General features: G+C 38.4%; 1 protein-coding gene across 3 annotated transcripts in view; it reads left to right on the top strand.

Annotated features, from left to right (window-relative positions):
• Positions 1 to 25297, top strand: part of UGT8 (UDP glycosyltransferase 8) — an 87185-nt gene that overhangs the window by 27014 nt on the left and 34874 nt on the right. For all 3 annotated transcript variants that reach the window (XM_047857510.1, XM_047857511.1, XM_047857509.1), the window contains exon 2: positions 3351 to 4174. In XM_047857510.1, the coding sequence (XP_047713466.1) occupies positions 3353 to 4174 (822 nt within the window). In that variant the 5' untranslated portion in view covers positions 3351 to 3352. The remainder of the gene's footprint in view (positions 1 to 3350; positions 4175 to 25297) is intronic.

Raw genomic sequence — 25297 nt, 5'->3', positions numbered from 1 at the left:
CTTCATAATTAATTTTGTATTTGAACAATTTTATATCTGTAGAAATGATGCTTCTTTGTTGGTCATTAATTTTTTTTCACAAAGCATCAGTAGACATTGTTTTTAGAAGATATTTTTTCCCACAAATATTGGTATGTTTACATAACTACTTTTAAAATCTATATGTACAGAATGTATGCACTTTTTCTAACCTTATATTAGTACTGTAGCCACTGGTACTAAATTAATTAAGCCACATGTTAAAATTTAAAATTCAGTTCCTCGATCACACTAACTACACTTCAGCTGCTCCATATTGGATAGTCGTGATAGAGCACATTTTCATCTTCACAGAAAACTCTTTTGAACAATGCTGTTCTTGAACATAAGCACTTGTGCGTTAAAAAAGCAACCATTTTCCTCAGTCGATTGGGCATCCGACTTGAGCTGAGGTCATGGTCTCCTGATTCCTGAGTTCGAGCCTGGTGTTGGGCTCTGTACTAACAGCTCAGAACCTGGAGCCTGCTTCGGATTCTGTGTCTCCCTCTCTTTCTGCCCCTTCCTCGCCTGTTATCTTTCCCTCTCTCTCTCTCTGTCTCAAAACTGAATTAACATTAAAAAAAAATCACAGAAAATTATGTCATTTTACTTTGTAGTAATTTCTGAAATAAAATATTAAAATAAAAAAGTAAGACGAGTAAAAAGCTCAGGGAAAGGATTTGTTTCCCTACTATTATTTTTTGTGTTTTGTTTTGTGTCTTATGTGTCTATGATAGATAAAGCAGTGGTTTTAACTGTAGCTGAATGAACTGTGTGTTCACTGCTCAGCTAGATGCAAAACACAGTAGACAAAGCCGTTCCTGCCATTAGTCCATCCGTTGGTATGTCTTTTTGAACATGCAAACCATGACAGGTAGCATTAATCACAGCAGTGGACACTAGCTGCTGAAATAACTGCTTTTGCATAAATCTCATCCCTCGAATTGAGAACGTGTCCACTGAAAATCCTTAATTTTTTTTTAAATTTTTTTTAACGTTTATTTATTTTTGAGACAGAGAGAGACAGAGCATGAATGGGGGAGGGGCAGAGAGAGGCAGACACAGAATCTGAAACAGGCTCCAGGCTGTGAGAGCCTGACGCGGTACTTGAACTCATGGACCACAAGATCATGACCTGAGCTGAAGTCGGCCGCTTAACCGACCGAGCCACCCAGGCGCCCCCTTAATTTTTAATTCCTTGGAATTGGGAGCCTGCACCAGAGAGATACATTAGAGAGATGGTACAGAGGAATGAAGGCCTGGAAAGTTTCCTCCAGAATTGGCTATTTAATTTTTTTTCTTCATTGACCTTGTAATTATAGAATAAACTTACTTCATTGCTATAGAAATAGTGTTTTCTCTAAATTTGTTTTTTTAAAGCCCTCATTAATTCAAGCAGTAGTTAACACAGGCTCTTCTATGCTTATAATGGGCATTACTTCAATTTACTCTTAATGGTATAGTATCAACTCATCTAGAAATAGTTTGAAAATTTCCTTGGAGGGAGAGAAGAGGCACCTGGAATTATAACATATTTTGTAGTTTAATCCTTTTTTTATTTAAAAAAAAATAGTTTTTATTTTTTCTTGAGAGGGAAAGAGAGAGAGAGTGAGCAGGGGAGGGGCAGAGAGAGAGGGAGACACAGAATCCGAAGCAGGCTCCAGGCTCTGAGCTGTCAGCACAGAGCCCGACGCGGGGCTCGAACCCATGAACTGTGAGATCATGATCTGAGCTGAAATCGGACGCTCAACCAACCGGGCCACCCAGGCTCCCCTATAGTTTAAATCTTGATATGAGAAGAATCTATCATTTGCCCGCTATTGATTTCTTTTTTGTTTTTTGCAGCGTGTTTGAATGTTGAGAAGGTATAGTTGCTAAAACTTCATTTAGATGGTGGGAATTTGTACAAGTAGGGTAGTTAATATATGATAATGAATGAAAATGGTTATTGATTTGGTGATGTGCATATAAATCTATTCTAAGTTGTTCCTTGAAGTAAAAATATCCAGTTTGCATGGGTAATTATTATTTAGATGGGTTTTGTTTGTTTGTGTGTTTGTTTGTTTGTTTTCAGTTTGGAGGCTAATTTAAAGTCTAAGTAAAAATTATATTGGGTCGGGTAGGAGGAGTTTGCACACTATATAGACCCCACAGGTAGAACACTTATTTCTAAAAACTGATTGAGGACAACTCTAACTATTGTACATAATCCACTAACATGAAAAGGTAGAAGTGATAGGTATCACCCGTACAACCATGATCTAACTTGCCATTTGCACCTGACTTACAAGTACAACACAGGAAGTGTGGTCTGGCACACACTTGTTAATCAATCACTTCTATAAACATTTACATAGATCTGGTTAACTCCCTTGAACTTTTCTGTTAAAAGTTTTTCTTTTAATGTCCGGAAATGAATTAGCAAATTGCTATAAATTACATAGAGACTGCCAGGATACATAAGTGTATTTAGATAGAGGGGAAATTCACACTGAATGTAATCTTTCCTGTAGAAAAATGTCCTTTATATAGAACTGTTACTTGAAAGGATTATTTTTTAAAACAATCTTTCTTTGGTATGCTTTGGTCATAATTGGGAAAGTAACTGCTGTGATAAAATGATTTAAAGAGACACATACATGCTGATGAACCCAGAAATAAAAAATCTTGGCCCTTCTTCCTGGGATTAACATTAATGTTCAATTAAAAGATAAACAGTGTTGGGGCACCTGGGTAGCTCAGTTGGTTAAGCACCAGCTTCGGCGCAGGTCATGATCTCGCCGTTTGTGGGTTCGAGCCCTGGTTGGTCTCTGTGCTGACAGCTCAAACAGAGCCTGGAGCCTGCATTGGATTCTGTGTCTCCATCTCTCTCTCCCCATCCCCCACTCCTGCTCTGTCTCTCTCTCAAAAAATAAATAAACATCAAAAAAAATTTAAAGGAAGATAAACAATGTTTCATAGATATTGCATTGTGATTATTCGAAGAAGAGAGATCTTTCATTCAATCTTATAGAAGTTTTATTTCAGATTTCTGAAATCTAGTTCTCAGTAAGTATCTAGTTCTCTATTACTGATGGAGTTATGTGCTCTGCAACGGATGTATTTTAAATGTATTTCAGTTTCAGTCAGCTTTGCTGTCATTTCTGTACTTTACAAAAATTATCTTTTAAAAATAGGGAGGTAATTAGAACAAATATCAGGATACTTTTAAACAGTGATCCTTAGACAAAATATTGGATCATCAAATACTTTGAAAGAAGTCTTTGTGATTGTTTGTTTTGAATGGTAAGGACTATACTTTGTTTTAAGTCTTTTTCTGGTTGTCATTTCAGCGATGAAGTCTTACACTCCGTATTTCGTGCTCCTGTGGAGTGCGGTTGGGATAGCGAAGGCTGCCAAAATCATCATCGTGCCGCCAATTATGTTTGAAAGCCATATGTACATTTTCAAGACACTAGCCTCAGCCTTGCACGAGAGAGGCCACCGTACAGTGTTTCTTCTCTCTGAAGGCAGAGACATCGCGCCATCTAATCATTACAGCCTCCAGCGCTACCCAGGGATTTTTAACAGTACCACCTCGGATGCTTTCCTGCAGTCCAAAATGCGGAATATTTTCTCTGGGAGATTGACAGCAATCGAACTGTTTGACATACTGGATCACTATACTAAGAACTGTGATATGATGGTTGGCAACCGTGCCCTGATTCAGGGTCTAAAAAAGGAAAAGTTTGACCTGCTGCTGGTGGACCCTAATGACATGTGTGGATTTGTGATAGCTCATCTTTTAGGGGTTAAATATGCTGTATTTTCAACTGGCCTTTGGTATCCTGCTGAAGTGGGTGCTCCTGCCCCATTAGCTTACGTCCCAGAGTTTAACTCACTCCTCACAGACCACATGAACTTGCTGCAAAGGATGAAAAATACCGGCGTTTACCTCATTTCCAGATTAGGGGTCAGCTTTCTGGTTCTTCCCAAGTATGAAAGGATAATGCAGAAGTACAACCTGCTGCCGGAGAAGTCCATGTATGACTTGGTCCATGGGTCCAGTCTGTGGATGCTGTGTACAGATGTAGCACTGGAGTTCCCGAGACCCACTCTGCCTAATGTTGTGTATGTAGGAGGAATCCTAACCAAACCGGCCAGCCCACTACCAGAAGTAAGGTTTGCTGAACTCCTTGGTAATCTTTTCTAAATACAGAGGTGAATTTAATTGGTTTTGAGTTTCGGAAGAGATAGGATTGGTTATTGTTGGCTAACCGATGCTGCTCTAAAAAGTAGTTAAGACGATAGATCCCTACCAGGGTCCCTTCTTTTGTGGATGCCATTCCCCTGGAACACGTTCCTGCTTTGATGGAGCATTTCTACACTGCTGAGGGGCCATTCTATATGGTCAATAGAGTGGCTGAGAAATCTATTTTTGATTAAGTAATAATGATAGTGTGTGAGGAGAATGTAGTTATTAGATAGTTAGCTTTAATGAATGTGAGTTTTTTTTGCTTTTAATTAAACAGAGTTCCCTCTGTTCTTTGCCAGAAGCACGATTACAGGTCTCCACATCTAGATTAGGTTCAGTGAACTCAAATAAATAGGAGACCATGTAAATAGAGGTTCTCCTTTCAGCAATCACAACCACAAGAAAGTCCAACAATGAAAACGAGGTAGTAACTTCCATCAAACTAGGGAGCCAACTAATTTTTAGTAAGCAACTATAACTCTTTTAAAGAAATCCTGTCCCATTGCAATTTCATTTCAGAGATGGAACTGATTGAACTTGAACAAAGCCTGTCTCATATCTAAGTCAGACCTAAATTCTTTTTTCCTGGTTGAGCTGTCAGTAAATCCCTTGTGTTCTCTTCTCCATCACAGTGTGTTTTCTTAGGTATCTCAAACGTGCAGGAACCATGCTCACATATCTGTTGTTGTAGGGTTTCCTAACCCCAGATTGGTTCTCTGTATTTAATCTCAGCATCTGATGTCATTTACCAGGAAGCAACGAGTTGTTCTAGGATTTTGTTCTCTACTGAAACTATTTCTATTCTTGAAAATCTGAAAAGAGCCACTCACAACAACTCTGCTAAATTACTCATTTCTAGCTCTCGTCACTACGTATCAAAAAAAATTTGTTAAGGACTTGATGAAGAGCAAATCCAGACATTTTTATATATGCATCAGATAAGGACAATCACTGGGCAGCATTTTCTCATGGAGAAAGAATGTGATTGGAATATACGCCAGCCTATAGGCTTTTCTAATCCATTTATTAGAAGTATATTTAATAAATAACACCTTGATATATTTCGTGTAACATGAAAAAAATAGAACTTGCCAGATTTGTGGCCCATACCACCCTAGCATTTCAATCAGATGTCGCCAATGGAGGCTGTGAGGGCACAATTGTTCTCTCTGCATCAAATATAAAGGATAGGAATTAACCTCAGCTTTTCTCAGCCATTCACAAATTTATCCAAGCTGATTTCGAATCCTTAAGTATTCTCTGCCAGAGTCACTGTGTTATATATTAACTCCTCTTCCTAAAGGTAGCTAAAATCAGATTTAGAAGTAGCTTCTACAAGACTTGATAAGCAAGTCTGTTTTTACTCTGAGTCATTCATAATATTACACAGATGAGCCCTGTTCCTTCCCGGTGTTCATTTTTTTTTTCTCAACCAGAGCACTGTCGTTCTGCCTGCTCTATTTGGTTTCTGTTTTGGTGCTGTCTCCCTTCGGACTGAAAAAGAAATGCATGATGAAAAGGAATGTTCTGATGAATCTTCAGTCCCTGTACATCTGTCTTGAGTTGCAGCAACTTGAGCTACATAAGCACAGAATAATATTTTATGTTTTGTTTTATATCCACTACCCTTCATTAAGATACATACATAGCATGTGAGAATGTTTCTTTTTTTCCTATAACCCAAGCTTATCTTTTCCCCCATGGGTCCCTCTGCCCATTAGTTTCACTATTTTATTTTACTTTTAAAGCATCTTTTGAGTGGGTTTGGAGCCTTATATACGATTATTACTCCAAATGTTTTCTGATTTGCATAATTTCTAGGGTGATGCTGGTTTGACCTACTTTGGGGGCTTCCCTGTTCTTTTTTTCTCTTTGGGTGTTTTGTAATGATTCTTTTAAGGGTGTGCTTTTTATTTGCAATGGACACTTTGGCTGTGCCAGTTATGGTATGTGCATGTGTTATGTAGATCTAGGTAAATGTATTATTCCCATTGAAAGTGTCTTACTTAGTTCGTAAGTGTGAAGGGCCGTTTTCAGTTCAGTATGCCACTTACAAAGTTTTTCACCAGGGAATATTTTGAAGAATGATGTGTCTTACACTTTCAGATATTTCTTACTCTGGTGAGGTTTTATATGCTTAGGAACACATATGTTCCTACTGGGATTTCTCTAGTAGATTTCTCTGATATGATAAACTGCACCTTGGGGTTCTACAAGCTAATGAGTTTCTCAAATGCCTGTATTATTTTCAGGTCATGGTTGTGACACTAAAATAATAGGGCCCAGCAAGTGGCCGTTTAGAACACATGATTCACTAATAACAGCTTAATTGTTAACTGCCTTGGTATCTTACACTGGGGATGGATTAGGTGTTCCAGATGTCTGGAAATGATTTGACAGTGGGATTTCATTTCAAAACCTGGGATGAAAGGCTACAGAAAATTTCTAAAAGACACTTTTTAGAAGCTTTCATAATGTTTGAGCCTAGAGAAACTCTAGAGAGCATCTAGTTCAGTTCCATTAATTTAGTTTATTTTTCTCCCCTCAAAATACAGAGAATAGTCCATTCATTTGTCACATAGGAGATTCAGTGAATTTGAGTGTCCCATCCAAGGCCATACAGCTGGTTTGTGGCACAGCCAAGTAAAATGTGGATTATTTCGCTGTGATTAGATGTTTTGTCAAGATGCCTACATCTCTTGGTACTCATTTTACTCATTTACACATTTGTAGTGTACACAAAACTGTGCAGAGACGAATATTTCTCCACTATTTGATATCTCAAAGATTGTGAGGACTTAATACGAGAGTCAAATTTTAAGTCATGCATACTCTTACTTATGCTTTAGAGATTTAATAGTAGCAATCAGCCCCGTCCAAATGCTTTTGATTGCAAGGTGTTTTATTAGCACAGAGTGAAGCAGTTGAGTTCCTTGATAATACAGTTATTTAACAATGCACATTAGCTATGTGCCTAACTTGCAGTATTATTTACTACCTGACTCCCTAGAGTATGGGTCCTTAAAATGTGTCAATGAAGGAGAAGAGGTCCAGATTGGATTATATCTTACTCTATCATTGCAGGGTGGTAGAGAACATGAATACAGATTTTTTTTAAAAAAGATTTGCCTTGGGCAGGAAAGGGGTGTGGAAATAGATCCCTACTTGATTAGGTCCTTTAAGTTTTAAATGTGAATGAAATAATATCTAACAGAGAGTGATTAAAGCTTTTAGCAGTTTTATTAGTGGGAAATAATAATGCTACTAAGGAATCATACATTTACTTAAAGAGTCTATTAATTTTTAATTTTTTTCAACATTTATTCATTTTTTGAGAGAGACAGAGCATGAGTGGGGGAGGGGCAGAGAGAGAGGGAGACACAGAAGCACAGGCTTCAGGCTCTGAACTGTCAGCACAGAGTCCAACACAGGGCTCGAACCCATGAACCATGATGAGATCATGACCTGAGCCGAAGTCAGATGCTTAACCCACTGAGCCACCTAGGTGCACCCTAGTTTTTAAAATTAACATATTTCAAGTGATAATTTTTAAATGATTTCTCATTGATGAAATGATCTGACCCTGCCGGGCAGCTGATCTCTGCCACTGTTCTGCTTCTACAGTCCCAAACTGTTTTTGCAATTAATAGATTGTACTTTAAACATTGGTTTTTCACATGGCTTTCTTCGTAACTAGAGTGTGGATGCCTCAAAGGGGCTGGATCCTCTACTTAATTCATCTTTCTCCCCTGAGTACCCAGAAAATGGTAGGCATTCGGTGAATGTTTAAGATTAAATGAACTGCATCAAATAGAAATAGTTGCCAAAAGAAATAGGTTTCAGCTAGTCCAACAATGTTGTTAATAGTATAGGCATTATCTGTTTCTTTCTAATTTATGTCCACATACCATCCCAGCCATTAAGCAAGCAAACATTCCAAGCTAAGTTATTTTAATGAATTAGAATTGCTACATAATGTTATTGATATTGACAAAAGATCATTATACATTACTCAGTTGGTGAACTAAATGGCCTCTACTGTGTTCCAAATATGCACGGGAACAGGGTTAGTAGAGCGAATCAGCCCAGCTCTTGCTGTCTTGAAAGATGTTTTGGGGTGGGTAAGGTACTCATTTGGTATGCCTCAGAGGTGCTTTATTGACAGGCGAGAAGTATTAAGGGCATCTTCAATTCACCAGTTGTAGAAACATTTTTAATTTAGGGAAACATAGTTCTGGGGAGAGATACAGATAAGAGATAAGCAGAGATAAGAAAGAGCATGAGACCAAGGACAGGGTCGTGAAATACTCACTGCTTGTCATTTTGTTATTTGCCAGAACTCTCTCACAGAGAAACGTTTTGGGGAAAATGAGATATTGAACAACAGATTCATTAGATTAACCACTTGTGAGCAGATCAGGTTATAAGAAGAAGAATAAAACTGAGAAGCAAAACATTGGCTTTCCATTTTCAGTTTCCATTGATTCACCTGTAAGCCATTCCTTACTATTACATATAGTAATGGAAAGCTGACTTCCCGAATAATGAATGAAGTGTCTAGGCTGAGAAATGGGACCACAGTTGCTGGTGCTAACAAATTTGATCCAAGAGTACAGCAGTTGTGGGAAAACTCCTGCCATTTTAATACTGTGTTACATATAAATTATATTATCATGAAATATAAAGCTACAGATGGGATTATAACCATTGTACCACATTGATTAAAATGCCCACTTAAAAAAATTTTGTTAATGTTTATTTTATTTTTGAGAGAGAGAGCATTCAAGGGAGAGGCAGAGAGAGAGGGAGACAGAATCTGAAGCAGGCTTCAGGCTCTGAGCTGTCAGCACAGAGCCCAACGAGGGGCTCGAACTCATGAACCGTGAGATCATGACCTCAGCTGAAGTTGGATGCTTAACTGACTGAGCCACCCAGGTGCCCCTAAAATGCCCACTTTTAAATAAGTATCATTTAATCAAATTATATATCCTTTGTTACAGGTTCCTCATTTTGAATGCCATCACTCACAAATGACTTAGTAAAATGTCTTCATCTATATAGTACTATTGTGCTGTTAGCAGCTGTGCGGGGATCAGAAATTGACAAGTGTAATGTTGGAAAGAGACTAATGAGGTAGTTCCAATGACTAATTCTGAGCTTAAATATTCACTACCACAGGATAGTTGGGCAGAAGTGATAGATTCGCTTTGGGAACTTATTTATGTAAAATGTTGTTGGAGATATTTACTGCAAAAGTTTTATAGGTTGATCATATATTTTGTCTTTATTTTGTGGTAAGAAACCAGATTACCTTGCTCAATGAATCTATCCAGGAAGTATATCAGGCACTGTTAGAACCATCAGTAACTTATTGTTCAGTTTACTGATATGGTAATTTTCTAAGCTGCACTGTAGTTTTAAATAGCTTATCAGTTGCTTCTGTAAGCATTATGGGTTTACAAAGATTTCCTGATATGATACAAGATCCAAATATAATTGAAGGTACACAGTCTGATAGGATTTTTAAACACCTTCCTTCTTCTGCTATTAGGTATTTAAGCTTTAGGATGCCCGATAGAATTGTTTATGTAGATATTAATTCAAACACTGGCCGTGTTAAGGGAAATCTTTTTAACTGATCATCTTTACAAATTCCAGTTTTCGCAATTAAATTGCTGTTGGTACCAAGTTTTTGGTATGATATTCATGTCATTGTAAGCCAAACAGTTCTATTTTTGAAATTAAAATCTCTACTGTCAGTTGAGTTTGCCAGACCTATTCCTGAGTGCAGATTTTGACGGAGAGGATGGAGTGAGCATGAGCTTCTGAAGATTCAGTGTCACTGGAGACAAACTACCTAATTCATACTTTTGTTTATGGAATTTTTTGTACCAACTTTACTGGAGCTTGTGGCAGAAGTAGCAAAGTGGAAAAACATGGGCTTTTTCAGCCAAATGGCCCTGACTTTTAATCTTGGCCTTCACAGGACTCTTGGATGAGCGATTCAGCCTCATTAAAGTGAGGACGGCAGTGCTTACCTTGGAGGGATTGGTGTGCGAGAGCCATGGCAAAGCTGGTGGTGGCAGTTGTTGCATCTATTATTGTTTTAGTAGCTCCTATTAAGTAGCTCCTATTAAGATGAGCTATAATTGCTGAATCATTATCACTTACTATTTTCCACATGGCAAATAGAATGGTTTCAGGGGCCAAGGGGGGGCGTGGAGGAAGTCTCCACATCTTCCCCTCTACTTATTTTAGGGGTTGGCACGTGGTCCTTCTGCTCCTGTCCTGGGGATCTTTATTTCTCTTTCTTTCATCCTCTTTTCTCATCCTCATTCTCACAGAAATAGAAGGAAAATGACAAGTGAGATAATGTGACATTAGCCCATTTGAGTGTTGTGAGAAATTAGTAGAAGCAGATGGGTACATTTCTCAAGGGTAAGAGAATTAAGGGTGTAGCTTCATGGTACTTGGGAATGCCAGCTTCCTTAGGCTCAATGATACTGTCTGTGGCTTTTCAGACCTTTACATGGAGCAATTGGGACTCTAACCCCTGTCCTGCTGGCTCTACCCCTGTTCATTTCCTATGTCTGTGCTTCCCATTCCTAAAAGAGCTTAGGGCGAATAAATGACTGCCTGCCTTCTAACCAGAGACTCTCCCCAGATTCTCCTCCACACTCAGACCCCGTAAACTAGATTATTAGATTGGATAGCCTAGAAACCTAAAAACATAAATAAATTCTAGATTTTCTTCTAAGATCTAGAATGCAGACTCAGCAACAAACCCCAGTCTTTATCCTGGTTTCTTGCAATATCTCTGTATCCTGCCCCAGTTCCTCAGTATTGTTTGGATCAGAATGCCATGACATTCTTGTCAAAACATAGATTGACTGGCCAGTTAGTAGGTCTGGGATGGGCATACTAATTTCTGACAAATTCCTAGCTGATGCTGATGCTTGCTGGTCTGAGGACTAACCATACTTTGCAGACAAGCTGTGTGATCTATACATTTTAATTGTATTATGTAATATATTTGGCATGAGAATGGAATTTTTTTTGTGATCATTATAGGTTTTCTCCCTTCTAGACACTTGTTTTCAGCATAAATTGTGTAATGTGTATGTGTGTATTTCAATAACTAGAAGAGCCCTGGTTTCTGTTATACACATGGGGAGCTTATTATCTTACACCTCTGCATTGTGAAATTAAGATGATGCTATTGAATTATCAACCATTGCTTTAAGACACAGTCCTAAACAGAATGTCCGTGTGCAACCATGTTAATAATAGTTAGTTATGCTTTTCAGAATGAATACCATCAACTATTTTCCCTATTTCTTCATTCATCTCCACTATTTTCTTTTTCTGTTTTTACAACATTCTGAAAGTATTTTATCCCAGGTTAACGTATAGTATTTGATCAAAGCAGACTATGATTTTATTTTTCTAAGTTTTTCTTTATTTATTTTGAGAGAGAGAGAGAGGGAGTGCACAGGCAGGGTAGGGGCAGAGAGAGAGAATCCCTATCAGGTTATGCACTGACAGCACAGAGCCTGATGTGGGGCTTGAACTCATGAAGCATGAGATCATGAGCTGAGCCAAAACCAAGAGTTGGACGCTTAACTGACTGAGTTCCCCAGGAGCCCCAAAGCAGGCTATGATTTTAAAGTCACATTATGAAAATGCCTGTTTTCTAAAATTCTAAGAAGTTATATGCTGAAATCACGTTTTTTCTTATCTACAGTCTTATATCCAAAATTTAGTAGTGAACAGAATGCCATATATTTTATGTAGCATTCTATAAATGCCAGCTACCCATTATTGGCATACTATAAATAAAAAATATGAGAAAGGATTTATTTTTTAGTGTGCAGTCTTTATGTCAGCTTGCTTGCTCAGGAAATATTTTTATGCCATGAGAACCACTTTATTTTTTTAACTTTGAAGGCATCTCTCATAAGTTTGCAAATCCTGAACATGTACTTAAGGAAAATACTGGTTCCTGTCTGATATGCCCAGAGTCAACTTGGGGCAGAGGGTTACTTTGTAATGGGTACTTATAGCAAGAAAATTGGATAAACAGCCAAAGAGAAATAGGCACTGAAGTAATGGGACAGAGTTTTTCAGGCACTTCTTAATCCTGAATGTGTTCTAATTCCATCTGGAATCAGAGAGGTATAGAAACTCCTCCTAGCACAATGCCAAAGAAAGATCATTTCACAAAGCACAGGGGAGAGGCAGCAAGGTGCTCGCAGTGCCTGCGATTTGCCTGTACTCAGCAACAGGAACTGGGTGCCAAAATAAAAATGACAAAGCTATGCAGACCAGAACCCTGGGCATTTGTGGAAGGAGGCGTATTCTTTAAACGTTGGACACAAAGCAGTCACAGCCCAAGAGACCCTCCATACAATCAGAAGCAATTGTGCTACCAAATGAGGCACAGAATGGGCCAGAATGGGAAACATGTACCTCCACCATTTTCCTTTGGCTTTCTGTCAAGATATTTTTTGCAAAGCAGCACTTACTGCTGTTACAGGGGACCACTTTTAGGAGAAGACTCAAAAGTTGTGATTCTACCAATATAATTAGACTGTTAACAGGCATTCGTTATAGAAAGTGCTGTAAGATAAAAGTGCTATGGGATATGAAAGAGAGAGAAGAAAAGAAAGAGGGTCACAGAGAGGCCTGTGTTCCTTTTTCCTGAAAAGTTTGCTTCAGAGAAGAGTGCTTATTAAAATGGGCATTTACATATAATTAAGATTATTTCATACGGTAGCTTTTTGACAGGATAGCTTCTCGGGACAATTGTCTTCTGATACAAGAGAGGAAACCTTTATGCTATGTTGAGGATGTTATTTCCCTTGATTTGCTTCTGCTTTTTAGATCAAAAAATGTCAAATATATGATATAGTAAAGATAAACTTACCAAGTAAGCTGACCGGATTTTACACTTCTTTGACTATCACAACCACTTAATAAATGCCTGTTAAATTGTTCTATCCCTAATTCGAGTTAGAGAAAAGTTCTTTTAATCTCAGTTGAAAATATTTAATTTGTGTAGCGCTTTAAGAAGAGCGCTAGGTTCTGGGTTGTTTGGGTGACTCAGTCAGTTGAGCTCAGAGTCTTGATTTCAGCTCAGGTCATGATTCCAGGGTTGTGGTATCGAGCCCTACATCAGGCTCCACACTGAGCTTGGTTCCTACTTAGGATTCTCTCTTTCCCTCTCCCTCAGCCCTCTCCCCTGCTCACATGCATGCTCTCTCTCCAAAATAAAATAAAAATAGAAATAAGAACACTAGGTTTTAAAAAACTGAACATTTTCAGAAAGAGTAATGGAGGAAGCAAAACTCTTTGAGAGCAGAGGTCCTGGCTCATCTTTTATATCCCACCCACTTCCATACCTCATGCCACAGCACTCTGCATGTATAGGCCTTAATATATATTTTTTGAATTAATGTAATTTCCAGCTGTAAAAGCCTATGTATTTGCCCAATTTATTTTGCAAAAAATGAGATGAAATTATTTTTAAGCTATAGATTTCCAGAGCTTTTATCAGTGCAAAGCAGCTCAAGTAGCGGGACAAATTATTACTAAAACTTTGAAGCTAAATAAATTCCCTGACTACCAGTTCCAGGCCATCATGAGGAGCAGTGAAACCAGCTTGACATTTTCTTTTTCACTGCAAGGTCCTTTGAGAACTTTTTTTGTGTTGGGGGCAGTGAGAAGCTTTTGCATATCACAAAGGGATGGCCGTTCAGAAAAGGAATAGATAGCCATTTTGTTATGCATTCGGTATGTACTTACTGAGAGCCTAAAATGTACCAGGCACTGAACTAGCAATATTAAGTGCAAGTCCGGTTTCTTTGTTTGTGCCACTTAGAGTCTCATGGGAGAAATGATTAATAAAGATGTAAATAAATTAATAAGATCCATAATTTCAGCACTAAAGTGTTGTGGAGGAAACCCATCAGGGTGCATTGATGGAGACGAAGAAGTCTTCTCAGGAGATAAAGTAGGGCTTCATGAGAGGTTGGAGCCAGCCACGGGAGGGGAACATTCCTGTCAGTGAACACATCATCCCAAGGTGCATTTTGAAGACCTGAGAAAGTTCAGTGAGGCTGAAGAGGAGGAGGCAAGTGGCTAGGGCAAAGTGGCTCAGGTAAACATTGACAGCTGAGCAGAGATCATCTCACAGAAGCCCTTATACACTGTAAGGGGTTCGGATTTTATTCAGTGAGTTAAAAGTGATTGGATTTTCTTTTAGAAAGAATTGCTCTGGTTACTTTGTGGGGAAATCTTGTTAGAAGGAGAGAGAGAAGACATGAGGTCCAATTGAGTGAATGTTGCCATAACTCATGGAAGTGGTGGGCTGGTGAGAAGAGGGATGTTTCCAAGTATATTTGGGAGGTAGAATTAACTGGGGTGGAGTTGGGTGAAGGGGATTCTAAGAAAACAGCAGGTTTCCTGCAAGAGTAACCAGTCAAAGGCATTTCGTTAAAGGGAAAGATTGAAGGATGAGCGGGTTTTTGAGAGAAAAGACATCGTTCAGTTTGGACATATTAAATCTGAGAAACCAGGGATCTATGAGCACAAATGTCAGACTGACCTTTGAAGATATGAGCATAGAGCTGAGAGGAAAAGTCAGGGCTGGGTATTCAAATGTGGGGGTCATCTTCCAAGAGACTGGACTAAAGCATTAGGAATACATGAAATTACTTACAGAGAGGTGTGGAAAGAAAGGAGGACTTTGGTTTGAGCCAACAATACTCAACCATGTACAAGCTTTGTAAAGGAAGACGAGACTTCAAGAACTCGGGGAGGTGAGGAAAATCCAGGAAAGAATGGTGTTTTAGAATCTAAGAAATGAGTGTTTCAAGAATGGAAAGTCCACCAGTTATCACTACTGCTGAATTGGGTGTTTCCACATGTTAGTTGGGGACATATGCAGGGGTCCTACATCACTGGACAATTTTAGTTGTTTACTGAGTAGATAAGTAGCAACAAAAAACTAAATTTATGCTCTCCTTTAACATTTTCTTATGTCTGCTGCATCGGTCCATTGGTAAAGTTGAAAGAGTGCTCACTGGGAACCAGGAAATTATATATATTCAAGGTCTCAAGGAGGTTCTCAGGAAGATCACTTTACCTTTCTGGGTCCCCATTTCTTTATCATTAAATTGCGGGCAGGTCAGTGGGCAGGATTGGATTAGTTTTTAAGTTTCCTCCACTTCAGTGATGATATGGAATAGAACATTTTAGGCACCATACATAATTAAAATGTAGATTTATATCTTTAAAACATTTTGATCTCTGGTGTAGTTATGTTGACAGAACTGAAGTCAAGCAGACTTTCTGTGTAGATATAGTCTCAGTAATAGTTCATGAAGGTGGAGGCTCACAGAGGATGGGCAAGGGATAGCTATAGCAAAGGAATTTTACAATTTATATGTAGCAAAGCTTTGATTTTTCTAGTAAATCATAAGCTATCATTAGAAATAGTATTAAGGGGGCGCCTGGGTGGCGCAGTCGGTTAAGCGTCCGACTTCAGCCAGGTCACGATCTCGCGGTCCGTGAGTTCGAGCCCCGCGTCAGGCTCTGGGCTGATGGCTCGGAGCCTGGAGCCTGTTTCCGATTCTGTGTCTCCCTCTCTCTCTGCCCCTCCCCCGTTCATGCTCTGTCTCTCTCTGTCCCAAAAATAAATAAACGTTGAAAAAAAAATTAAAAAAAAAAAGAAATAGTATTAAGGTGAGTAGTTTTGGTCTTATAAGAATTTATGATTAAAAATTCAGGGGCGCCTGGGTGGCTTAGTTGGTTAAGCATCTGACTTGGGCTCAGGTCACAATCTCGTGGTCCCTGAGTTCGAGCCCCACGTCGGGCTTTGTGCTGACAGCACAGAGCCTGGAGCCTGTTTCAGATTCTGTGTCTCCCTCTCTCTCTGCCTCTCCCCCGTTCATGCTCTGTCTCTCTCTGTCTCAAAAATAAATAAACATTAAATTTTTTTTTTAATTCACACCATCATTTGGTTTTATTTTGCACAATACAGACAATTCATTTTCTTCCAGAGAATATAATTGTCAATTTTGTTTATTTTTTCAAAAAACCAACTCTTGGTTTCATTGATCTGCTTTACCGTTTTTTTAGATTCTATATTGTTTATTTCTGCTCTGATCTTTATTATTTCTCTTCTTCTGCTGGGTTTAGGCTGCCTTTGCTGTTCTGCTTCTATTTCCTTTAGGTGTGCTGTTAGATTTTGTATTTGGGATTTTTCTTGTTTCTTGAGATAGGCCTGGATTGTGATGTATTTTCCTCTCAGGACTGCCTTCGCTGCATCCCAAAGCGTTTGGATTGTTGTATTTTCATTTTCGTTTGTTTCCATATATTTTTTAATTTCTTCTCTAATTGCCTGGTTGACCCACTCATTCTTTAGTAGGGTGTTCTTTAACCTCCATGCTTTTGGAGGTTCCAGACTTTTTCCTGTGGTTGGTTTCAAGCTTCATAGCATTGTGGTCTGAAAGTATGCATGGTATAATTTCAATTCTTGTATACTTATGAAGGGCTGTTTTGTGACCCAGTATATGATCTATCTTGGAGAATGTTCCATGTGCACTCAAGAAGAAAGTATATTCTGTTGCTTTGGGATGCAGAGTTCTAAATATATCTGTCAAGTCCATCCGATCCAATGTATCATTCAGGGCCCTTGTTTCTTTATTGACTGTGTGTCTAGATGATCTATCCATTTCTGTAAGTGGGGTGTTAAAGTCCCCTGCAATTACCACATTCTTATCAATAAGCTTGCTTATGTTTATGAGTAATTGTTTTATATATTTGGGGGCTCCGGTATTCAGTGCATAGACATTTATAATTGTTAGCTCTTCCTGATGGATAGACCCTGTAATTATTATATAATGGCCTTCTTCATCTCTTGTTACAGCCTTTAATTTAAAGTCTAGTTTGTCTGATATAAGTATGGCTACTCCAGCTTTCTTTTGGCTTCCAGTAGCATGATAGATAGTTCCCAGAGAATATAATTGAATTACTACTTTTATTGAACAAGTTTTATTTTTCTTCTTGAACTGTAATCTCAAAGAGAATTTTAGGACACAAGCCATATATATATATACATTGGTTTCTTCTCACTTGAAAAATTCTGGTCTTTCAGCTTTTTATGGTAGATAATTTGTGAATAGATTTTGCAAAATGTGTTTCTTCTGAAAGGCAAAAATTGAAATAAGAAAATGCTTAAGGCCTTTGCAGATTTAATTTCATTTTGGTAAAGTACATACTTAGTTGAATATTATATAGAGAAGTTAGAAGGAGGGATCTTGTCCTCTATGCTGCCAAAGCTTAGGGAAGGGCATAAAAACTTGGCTTAGTCAGAAATACCTATGATTCAGAATAAGCAATCATCTGAGGCACTTAGTACTAACCTGTTTTATATTACTGTGCCTACCAAACAGTGAATTTGGTTTTCTTTTTGCAACTTACAGTTCTTTCATTTAAGCCTTAGGTAATTTGCTTCATAAATAAAACTTCAAATGAGATCTGTTTACAGGATCTTTACCATTTAAAGGGTAGAAATTTATACTGACGCATGTAATTTGGGTCACTTCTGTTATGGAGATAGAAAAATCTCCACTGTTTTTTAGCTATTTATAGATGTTGGATGTTACCAGAAGAAAGTTAGGAAAGAGTGACGTTATTTATGTGCTAGATATGTACAACTTTTTTTCAGGTGCATACAGAAAAGTTCCTTTTTTTCAAAAAGTATATGGGTTTTCTTTAATAATGTTTCAGAGTAGATAGCTTATCTCTCTAGACTTACTTAGTAATAAGGTCTTTTTTAAAAATTACGATGATTTAATGGAGATCCATATGTAATGTGTCATAACGTGAGCTCAACCAAGTAAGTTCCTTCGGCTTGGCTTATTTTCTTTTAGTCCAAACAGCTTTTCTACAGAGTTGACAAATACTACATCTCTTAGCTTTATCGACATGTTATATATAACTCCTGTTTATATTTATAACTTTGCTTCTTTCAGCTGAATAAGGCCTCGAAAGTTTTGTATCCAGTATTTGAGTACTTTTGTTTTTCTCTTTTAAAAAGTCAGTATTAGGCACTACTGGTTACTACCAGCTGAAGCCTCACACAGCTGTGTATTTAGCATTTAATCATGCTAAGAATTGCTAATTAGAACATCAAACTGGACAAAGCGTACCCAGTGGAGTTGATACAATACCATTTTTGTTTGAAAACCATAAATAAATAATCTTTGCACATTACTGGTTTCATTAATACGCATTTGTGTTGAGTACGTAAAGCAGGCAATCTTTAACAAAATGTTTTAACCTGCTAGGAATAATTTAGCAATATCATCCCTTCACCAAATTTCATAATTTCTCTAAAATGTGGCCAGCCTTAGTAAAAAATTGCCATAGTTAACATGTGACCTTTTGATTTCTCTTTCTATTCTTCACTTTCTTTATTCGCTCCATTTCAGCAATGGCCCCCACCGGCCTGACTGGCCCCAAGCCCCCACCACCCAGAATCTTTCTAAGGCTCTCTTCCCCTCTGCTTTGCTTTCCCCCTAATCGGAACCCTGGCGCCAGCAACACCTCTGTAGCACCTCAGTCAGCCTTAACTGTGGCTCAGACTGCCTTATGTTCCCAAATCCCCATCTCCTATTCTTTTACTAAAACCACCTTGTTTCAGATGCAGTTAGCAGTAGCAAAGATCAAGTCTAAGAAATTTGTTTAGTGCTGTGTTAATGGCCGACAGCAATTTAATGTATTACCTTTCTAGAAGTAGTGAATATTTTATACTGAAATTGGAGGTCTAGTGACAGTAAGACATAAGTCAGAAGAATCAATAGCAGTAGCATTATTAGTCTGGTTAGTAAAAGGCAGAGGTAATGGTTCCCGGGGATGAAGGGCACACTGTGTATCCTTAATATCAGTTCTTAGTGCTCACTCATATGGGTGGTTATACTCTTAATTTTTTAATTTATTTTTTATTTTTTAAGTTTATTTTTTATTTATTTTGAAAGAGAGAGAGAAGGAGAGAACCAGTGTGGGAGGGTCAGAGAGAGAGAAGAGGACAGAGGATCCGAAGCAGGCTCTGTGCTGACAGCAGAGAGCTGGATACAGAGCTCGAACACATGAACTGTGAGATCATGGCCTGAGCAGAAGTCAGAGACTTAACCAAGTGAGCCAACCAGGTGACCCTGGGTGGTTATACTCCTAAGGGTTCAAACTTTTTCTAGGGAGGAGGAAATGCAGCATTTTTAGCTTTGTCAGCACTGGATCTCACAGTCATTGTGAGTTCAGAGAGAACAGGAATGTTCCCAGGCCTGACATGGTGGTCATAAAATGTGTGCCTACCGCTCTTGTAGACTGGACTTTGCCTTTTTGCTTTGAGGATTAAATGGGCCAGACAGGTAACAATACTACATTGAGAAGCCGAGGTGTGCAGAAAATACTTAAATACATTTTGAGTGTTTAAATGGCACAGATTTTGTTGAAAATGTTTTTTCCTTCAGGAATATGCATTTGGAGAAGTAATAAGGTAATGATTCTCTGAAATTCAACAAGTGCACACTTCTTAGTAGTGTGGTGTTGCTATTAGTAACCTTTGTAGACCACCTCTGCTCCACTAATTCATATAGTCAAACCTGTGTCACTGCAGTGGCAGAAGTGTCCTGGAAGTCAGGAGACTGGAGTGTGAGTCCCCTCTCTGCCACTTACTAGCTTTGTCTTCGTGAGGCTTGTCCATAAGAATTTCTCAAGTGCAGTTTTCTTAGTTATAAAAGGAGAAGAAGATTTTTGTCTGTATCAAAAATGTTCACTGAAGATCAGTTTAAATAACATTTATAGGTATGTATCAATTATAGAGGATTATATAAAAGCAAAGGATTATTGAGGCATTATGTAAGAACTATAGGTGATGAATTTTGAAAGATATATCATTTACCTAAGACAGGCTGCACTTTTAAGAGAACATTTAGTGGAGATCTGAGTTCGGATGCCATTTCTTTCTAACTCCAATTACTGACAGGCTCTTTCTGGCAGTCTTATTCATCTGGATGACAACCAAGAGCTAAAAAAGCAAGTCAAAAGGACATTTGAGAAGCCAAAATCAATGCCAAAATGTCCAGGAACTAAAGTTCATTTACTTGACTCCCAATGGATACCTTTAGGTCTTCTTGACTCAGAGTTCATTCACTCTTAATTATGTACCTTCAAAACAGCTTGGTTATTTTCTTCTCAAGCCCACTAAAAGAAGAAGATTAAGAGATAAATAAGATTAAAAGAGCAAATAAGTTTTGAGATAGGCATGCTGAAAACAGTGAAATGTGACAATCTGGTAACTTGAGACCCTTCCAGAATAACTGTAGGAAGACTTTAAGTCATTCATACAGCATAACCCTCTTGGGCCATTTAGTGTTGTAGACCCTCAGGATATCTCTCTGTTATAGTGACACAAAGATAGAACTGGGTTCGTATGTTATATATTTTTTGTGTAATCAGGGACAGAAATGTGTAACGTGCTTTATAAGTATGATACAGTTCACAATAGGCTTCAGGTAGTTGTATCTGTACTGAGGCCAAGGATCTAGAAATCCTTCATCAAGATAGGCCAAGTTTATTCATTCACAAAACAAAGAGTTTGGGCCATACTAACCTTTAGAACCATAAACCAAAATATGTAACCTCACATATGCCTTCTACCAGATTAATATTATATGTTTCAAAACTCTGCCAGATTTCTTGCAACCAATTTTCCAATAGAATGTAAATGATGTAGGTTTAGAATGACATGTGGTACTTGCTTTATTCGCGTGAAAACATCAAAATGCTTTTATCATTATGATCTGACCGTAAAATAACACTTAGAAATATTTAGGTCATTTTTCATTTTCTTAACAAATATGCATAGAGCCCTTTCCTAAATCCAGAGACTACATTAGCTCCTGGGACCACAGAGTTTAGCAAAAGCAGTCTTGTGTCCTCAAGGAATTTAAGTCTGGTGGGAAGGACAGATATGAAACTTGTAATCACACTAAATGACATTTGGAAGTACTCCGGAAATGCCAGGCATCTGGAGAGTTTGGCATTAGAACCTAGGGATAAGGAACAGGGTCCAGTAAGTGCTTTTTCCCTTAGAGTCCTAAGGATGTTCCACTGTAGTCTTCCTGGATCTGGGTTATGGAAATGCTTTTTGAGTAAGACCACTGCCTTAGAGCAAGACCCTTTGGAGCATGCCCAGAACCAAAGCTCCATGAGAGGAATTGGAAGGAAACACCCCAGATTAGGCACATTTTGAGGGACAGTCATCTGTTTTTCTCTCCCCACTTTGCTCCCCTCCATCTCTCTTTTCTTTTCCTTTGTATCATTTCCATAATTTGTTGATAGTCACCATGCATGAGGCACTGTGCGTTCTCCCATTTTAAAACTCATCTCTTTGACAGGGAGCGAGGTCCACCTTCTGCTACCACTGAGGCTCACATTTCAGGTCGTTCTGATCTTTGGTTCATGCTGAATGTTCTCTACTTATTGGAAAGTACTTATTCCCTCCCACAAGCTGTTTATTTGAGCAATGAATTCTCTTTTGCATTTCACGATTTCACTAAATTTTATAGATCGTCTGTCACCAGCACCTCCGTACTCAGGTTCAGCTGTCATTCTTAGATATCGCTTAAACTGCAGAGGATTTTTTTAGCTTCCTTCCCATGCTCACTGATGATTTCTAGGTCTCTCAGACTTTTCTAGTCTTATGAGGATCTTGACTGAGAACAGTACTTCATACTTATAAAAGAAAATGCCCAGTCTGCTTCATACCTATATCTTTGGTTTATTTATTCATTCATTCACTTATTGAGCAATCTGTTGAGTGCCTGCCATGTGCCAGGTACTCCATTATGTGCTGGGAATGCAGGATAAAACATCATAGTCCATAAAACTGTAAAGGATCTTAAATGCAATCTGTTAGGTATATAGCCTGGTGGGATCTAGTGCTAGTTCCAGCTGTGAAAGAAAACTCCCAAGTGGAAATAAAGACCAGCAGTCTCCGGAGCTCTGTCACCCTCTTTATCAGACTCCGTTCACTCATTTCATCCATTCATCAATTCTGTCACCGAATAGTTATTGAGGGTTAGGTATTGTTCTTAATGCCATGACCAAATGGAATATTACCCATACCCTCCATTCAAAAACTGGAAGGGCTTGCCATCCCCAAACCTGGTCTTGTGGACATTCTGGTGTCCCTGGATCTTCTGTTTAACTTTCGTTTTCCCGTTATGCCTAGACACACAGTTAAGGCAGAGTCTGAGTGCTCCGAAAGTGGTGCCAGGAAAGGCAGTCTTGCTGGGCTCTAAGTAATTTGGAATAAAGAATCTAAACCCTGTAATCTTCTCCACTTCTTTGCTTTACCTTTTCTTCGTTAATCATTCCTTGACTTTTCCTTTTGGAAACCATCTTTGTTGGAACTGACCTAACTAAGGAGGCCTCCTGGAACAGGAATGGGCACAGACTTTAACACAAGGCAAACCTGTGTTTTAATTACTAGTTTTAGGTTATAGGAGAAGTTATTTAATTTCTCTGAATCTCAACTTCTTTATCCATGAAATAAGAAAAGCAATTTTGTTGTAAAACTAAATGAGGTAGGGACACCGGGGTGGCCTAGTTGATTGAGCATCTGACTTTGGCTCAGGTCATGATTTCATGGTTCGTGAGTTTGAGCCCCGTGTTGGGTTCTGTGCTGCCAGCACAGCGCCTGCTTCAGATCCCCTGCCCCCCCCCACTCTTTCTAACCCCCCACTTATGCTCTCTCTCAAAACTAATAAAAATAAAACTTTAAAATATAAAATAGGAGCACCTGGGTGGTTCAGTCAGTTGAGCACCTGACTTTGGCTCAGGTCATGATCTCATGGTTCATGAGTTCGAGCCCCACATCAGGGTCACTGCTGCCATCACAGAGCCCACTTCAGATCCTCTGACCCTCTCTCTCTGCCTCTCCCCCACTCATGCTCTTTCTCTCTCTCTCAAAAAATAAATAATAAATAAATAAATAAATAAATAATAAAATTAAATTTAAAAATGAAAATAAAAACTAAATAAAGTAAATTGTAAGTGCATGGCACATGTAGACTTAGTTTCCCTTGGTTGCCTAGTGTTATCTCCCAGAAATAGCTATTGAGAGGAAAAGTGGCTCACAGGTAAACATTGAACTGGAACGGAGATAATGGATGCTTTATTGGATGCATAAAACACAAATTGTTGACTTTCCTTTTGTGTGACCTTCAGTACGTTTTCCCTTTCACTATGATGATCTCATAGATGGATAATTTTCATGTAGAGAGATACTAGAAGAGAAAAGTTCCTAAGAATTTTTCTTAGAAGAGAACATTTACTCAGGTTCCCAGTTCTGTAATATTTTTCAAGAAGAATAAAGTTATAGTTGTTGACTCCAGTAAATATTAGCAGCCATCCAAAATAAAAGAGTATTTTAAAAAATAGTATTAGAGTAAAACAAGTATACATGGGTCACATAGTTAAGTAATCTCTAACCCCAACATGGGACTCGAACTCACAATCCCAAGACTAAGAGTCACATGTTCAACCAACTGAGCCAGGCAGGCACTCCTGTATTGCTGGATTTTATTCATTTTAAAGATCTGTCCTAGAAAATATCACCAAAAGGACAGGATAGCCTCGTCTTAAAATTGTGAAGCCTTGGTTTTCATGACACTTTAATTATTGTTGCCAATCTTAGAGGGATTTCTGTGGAGAAATTCTGGTAAGCTTTTGATGTTGCTGTGTTCAAAAACTGACAGGCAAAATCTAAATTCATTACCTAAAATTAATAGCCTTTAGAAAGGCTAAGGATGAAGTTTTAATTAATAATTTGTAATTAATCTTTGTCAGCTAATAATCAATTGCTGAAAAAGAACCACACAAGGCCTACTGTTGGTAGAATTGCTATCTTCATAGATAATAATGTTATCTTAAAATACAGTATCATTATTAACTTGTTCCTTCCCTTTCCTCCATCCTTCTAAGAGATATGTCCCTCTTTGCTTAATCTCACTTTGTTTTTATTTCCACAAACAAAGCAATACTTGAATTGGATTATATTAAATTTTGGTCTGGTAACTGTCCTATGACATAATCATAGGTTGCAGTTCATACAAGTGGTGAGAAAGTTATCTTAGTCATTTATAAAATATTAGGTCTATAAATTTGTCAAAATATAATGTTAGAAAGAAAAGGGGTGCCTACATGGCTCAGTCGGTTAAGCATCCAACTCTTGATTTCATCTCAGGTCATGATCCCATGGTCCTGAGACAGAGCCCTGCATCGGACTCCATGCTGAGTGTGGAGCCTGCCACAGATTCTCTCTCTCTCTCTCTCTCTCTCTCTCTCTCTGCCCTTCCCCTGCTCATGTGTGTGCTCTCTCTCTCAATCTCTTGGGAGGGAGGGAGGAAGGGAGGGAGGGAGGGAAGGAAGGAAGGAAGGAAGGAAGGAAAGAAGGAGGGAAGGAGGGAAGGAGGGAGGGAGAGACAGAGAGAGAAAAGAAAAGGAAAAGGAAAAGAAAAGAAAAGAAAAGAAAAAAGAAAAGAAAAGAGAAAAGAAAAGAAAAGTTAGTTTGATGTCTACAGATTTTGATGGTTGTTAGACATAGGTTTGTTCATACACATTAACTGGGGTTACAATGAAATAAGACCCAAGTATATTGATAGTATTTACTGATTCATAAAAGGAGGGACTAACCATTGAAGTATATTGATAGAAAAATGAGAGAAGGGGGGAGAAAATGATTGTAAAAAATTATTTTAAAAGACTTATTTTTTTAGAGCTGTTGTATATTCCACTGCAAAACTGAGTCAAAGGTGCAGAGAATGCCCATAGATGCCCTGCCCCTACACATGCATAGCCTCCCCGACTATCAGCATCCCCCACCAGAGTAGTATGTTTGTTACAATTAATGAACTTACATTGATACATTATAATTACACAAAGTCCATAATTTACAGCAGGGTTCATTCTTGG

This window comes from Prionailurus viverrinus, chromosome B1 (genome assembly GCF_022837055.1).
Source record: "Prionailurus viverrinus isolate Anna chromosome B1, UM_Priviv_1.0, whole genome shotgun sequence".
Classification (NCBI taxonomy): Eukaryota; Metazoa; Chordata; class Mammalia; order Carnivora; family Felidae; genus Prionailurus; species Prionailurus viverrinus.
The sequence above is the reverse complement of the archived record's forward strand: the minus strand, read 5'-3'. Positions and strand labels throughout refer to the sequence as shown.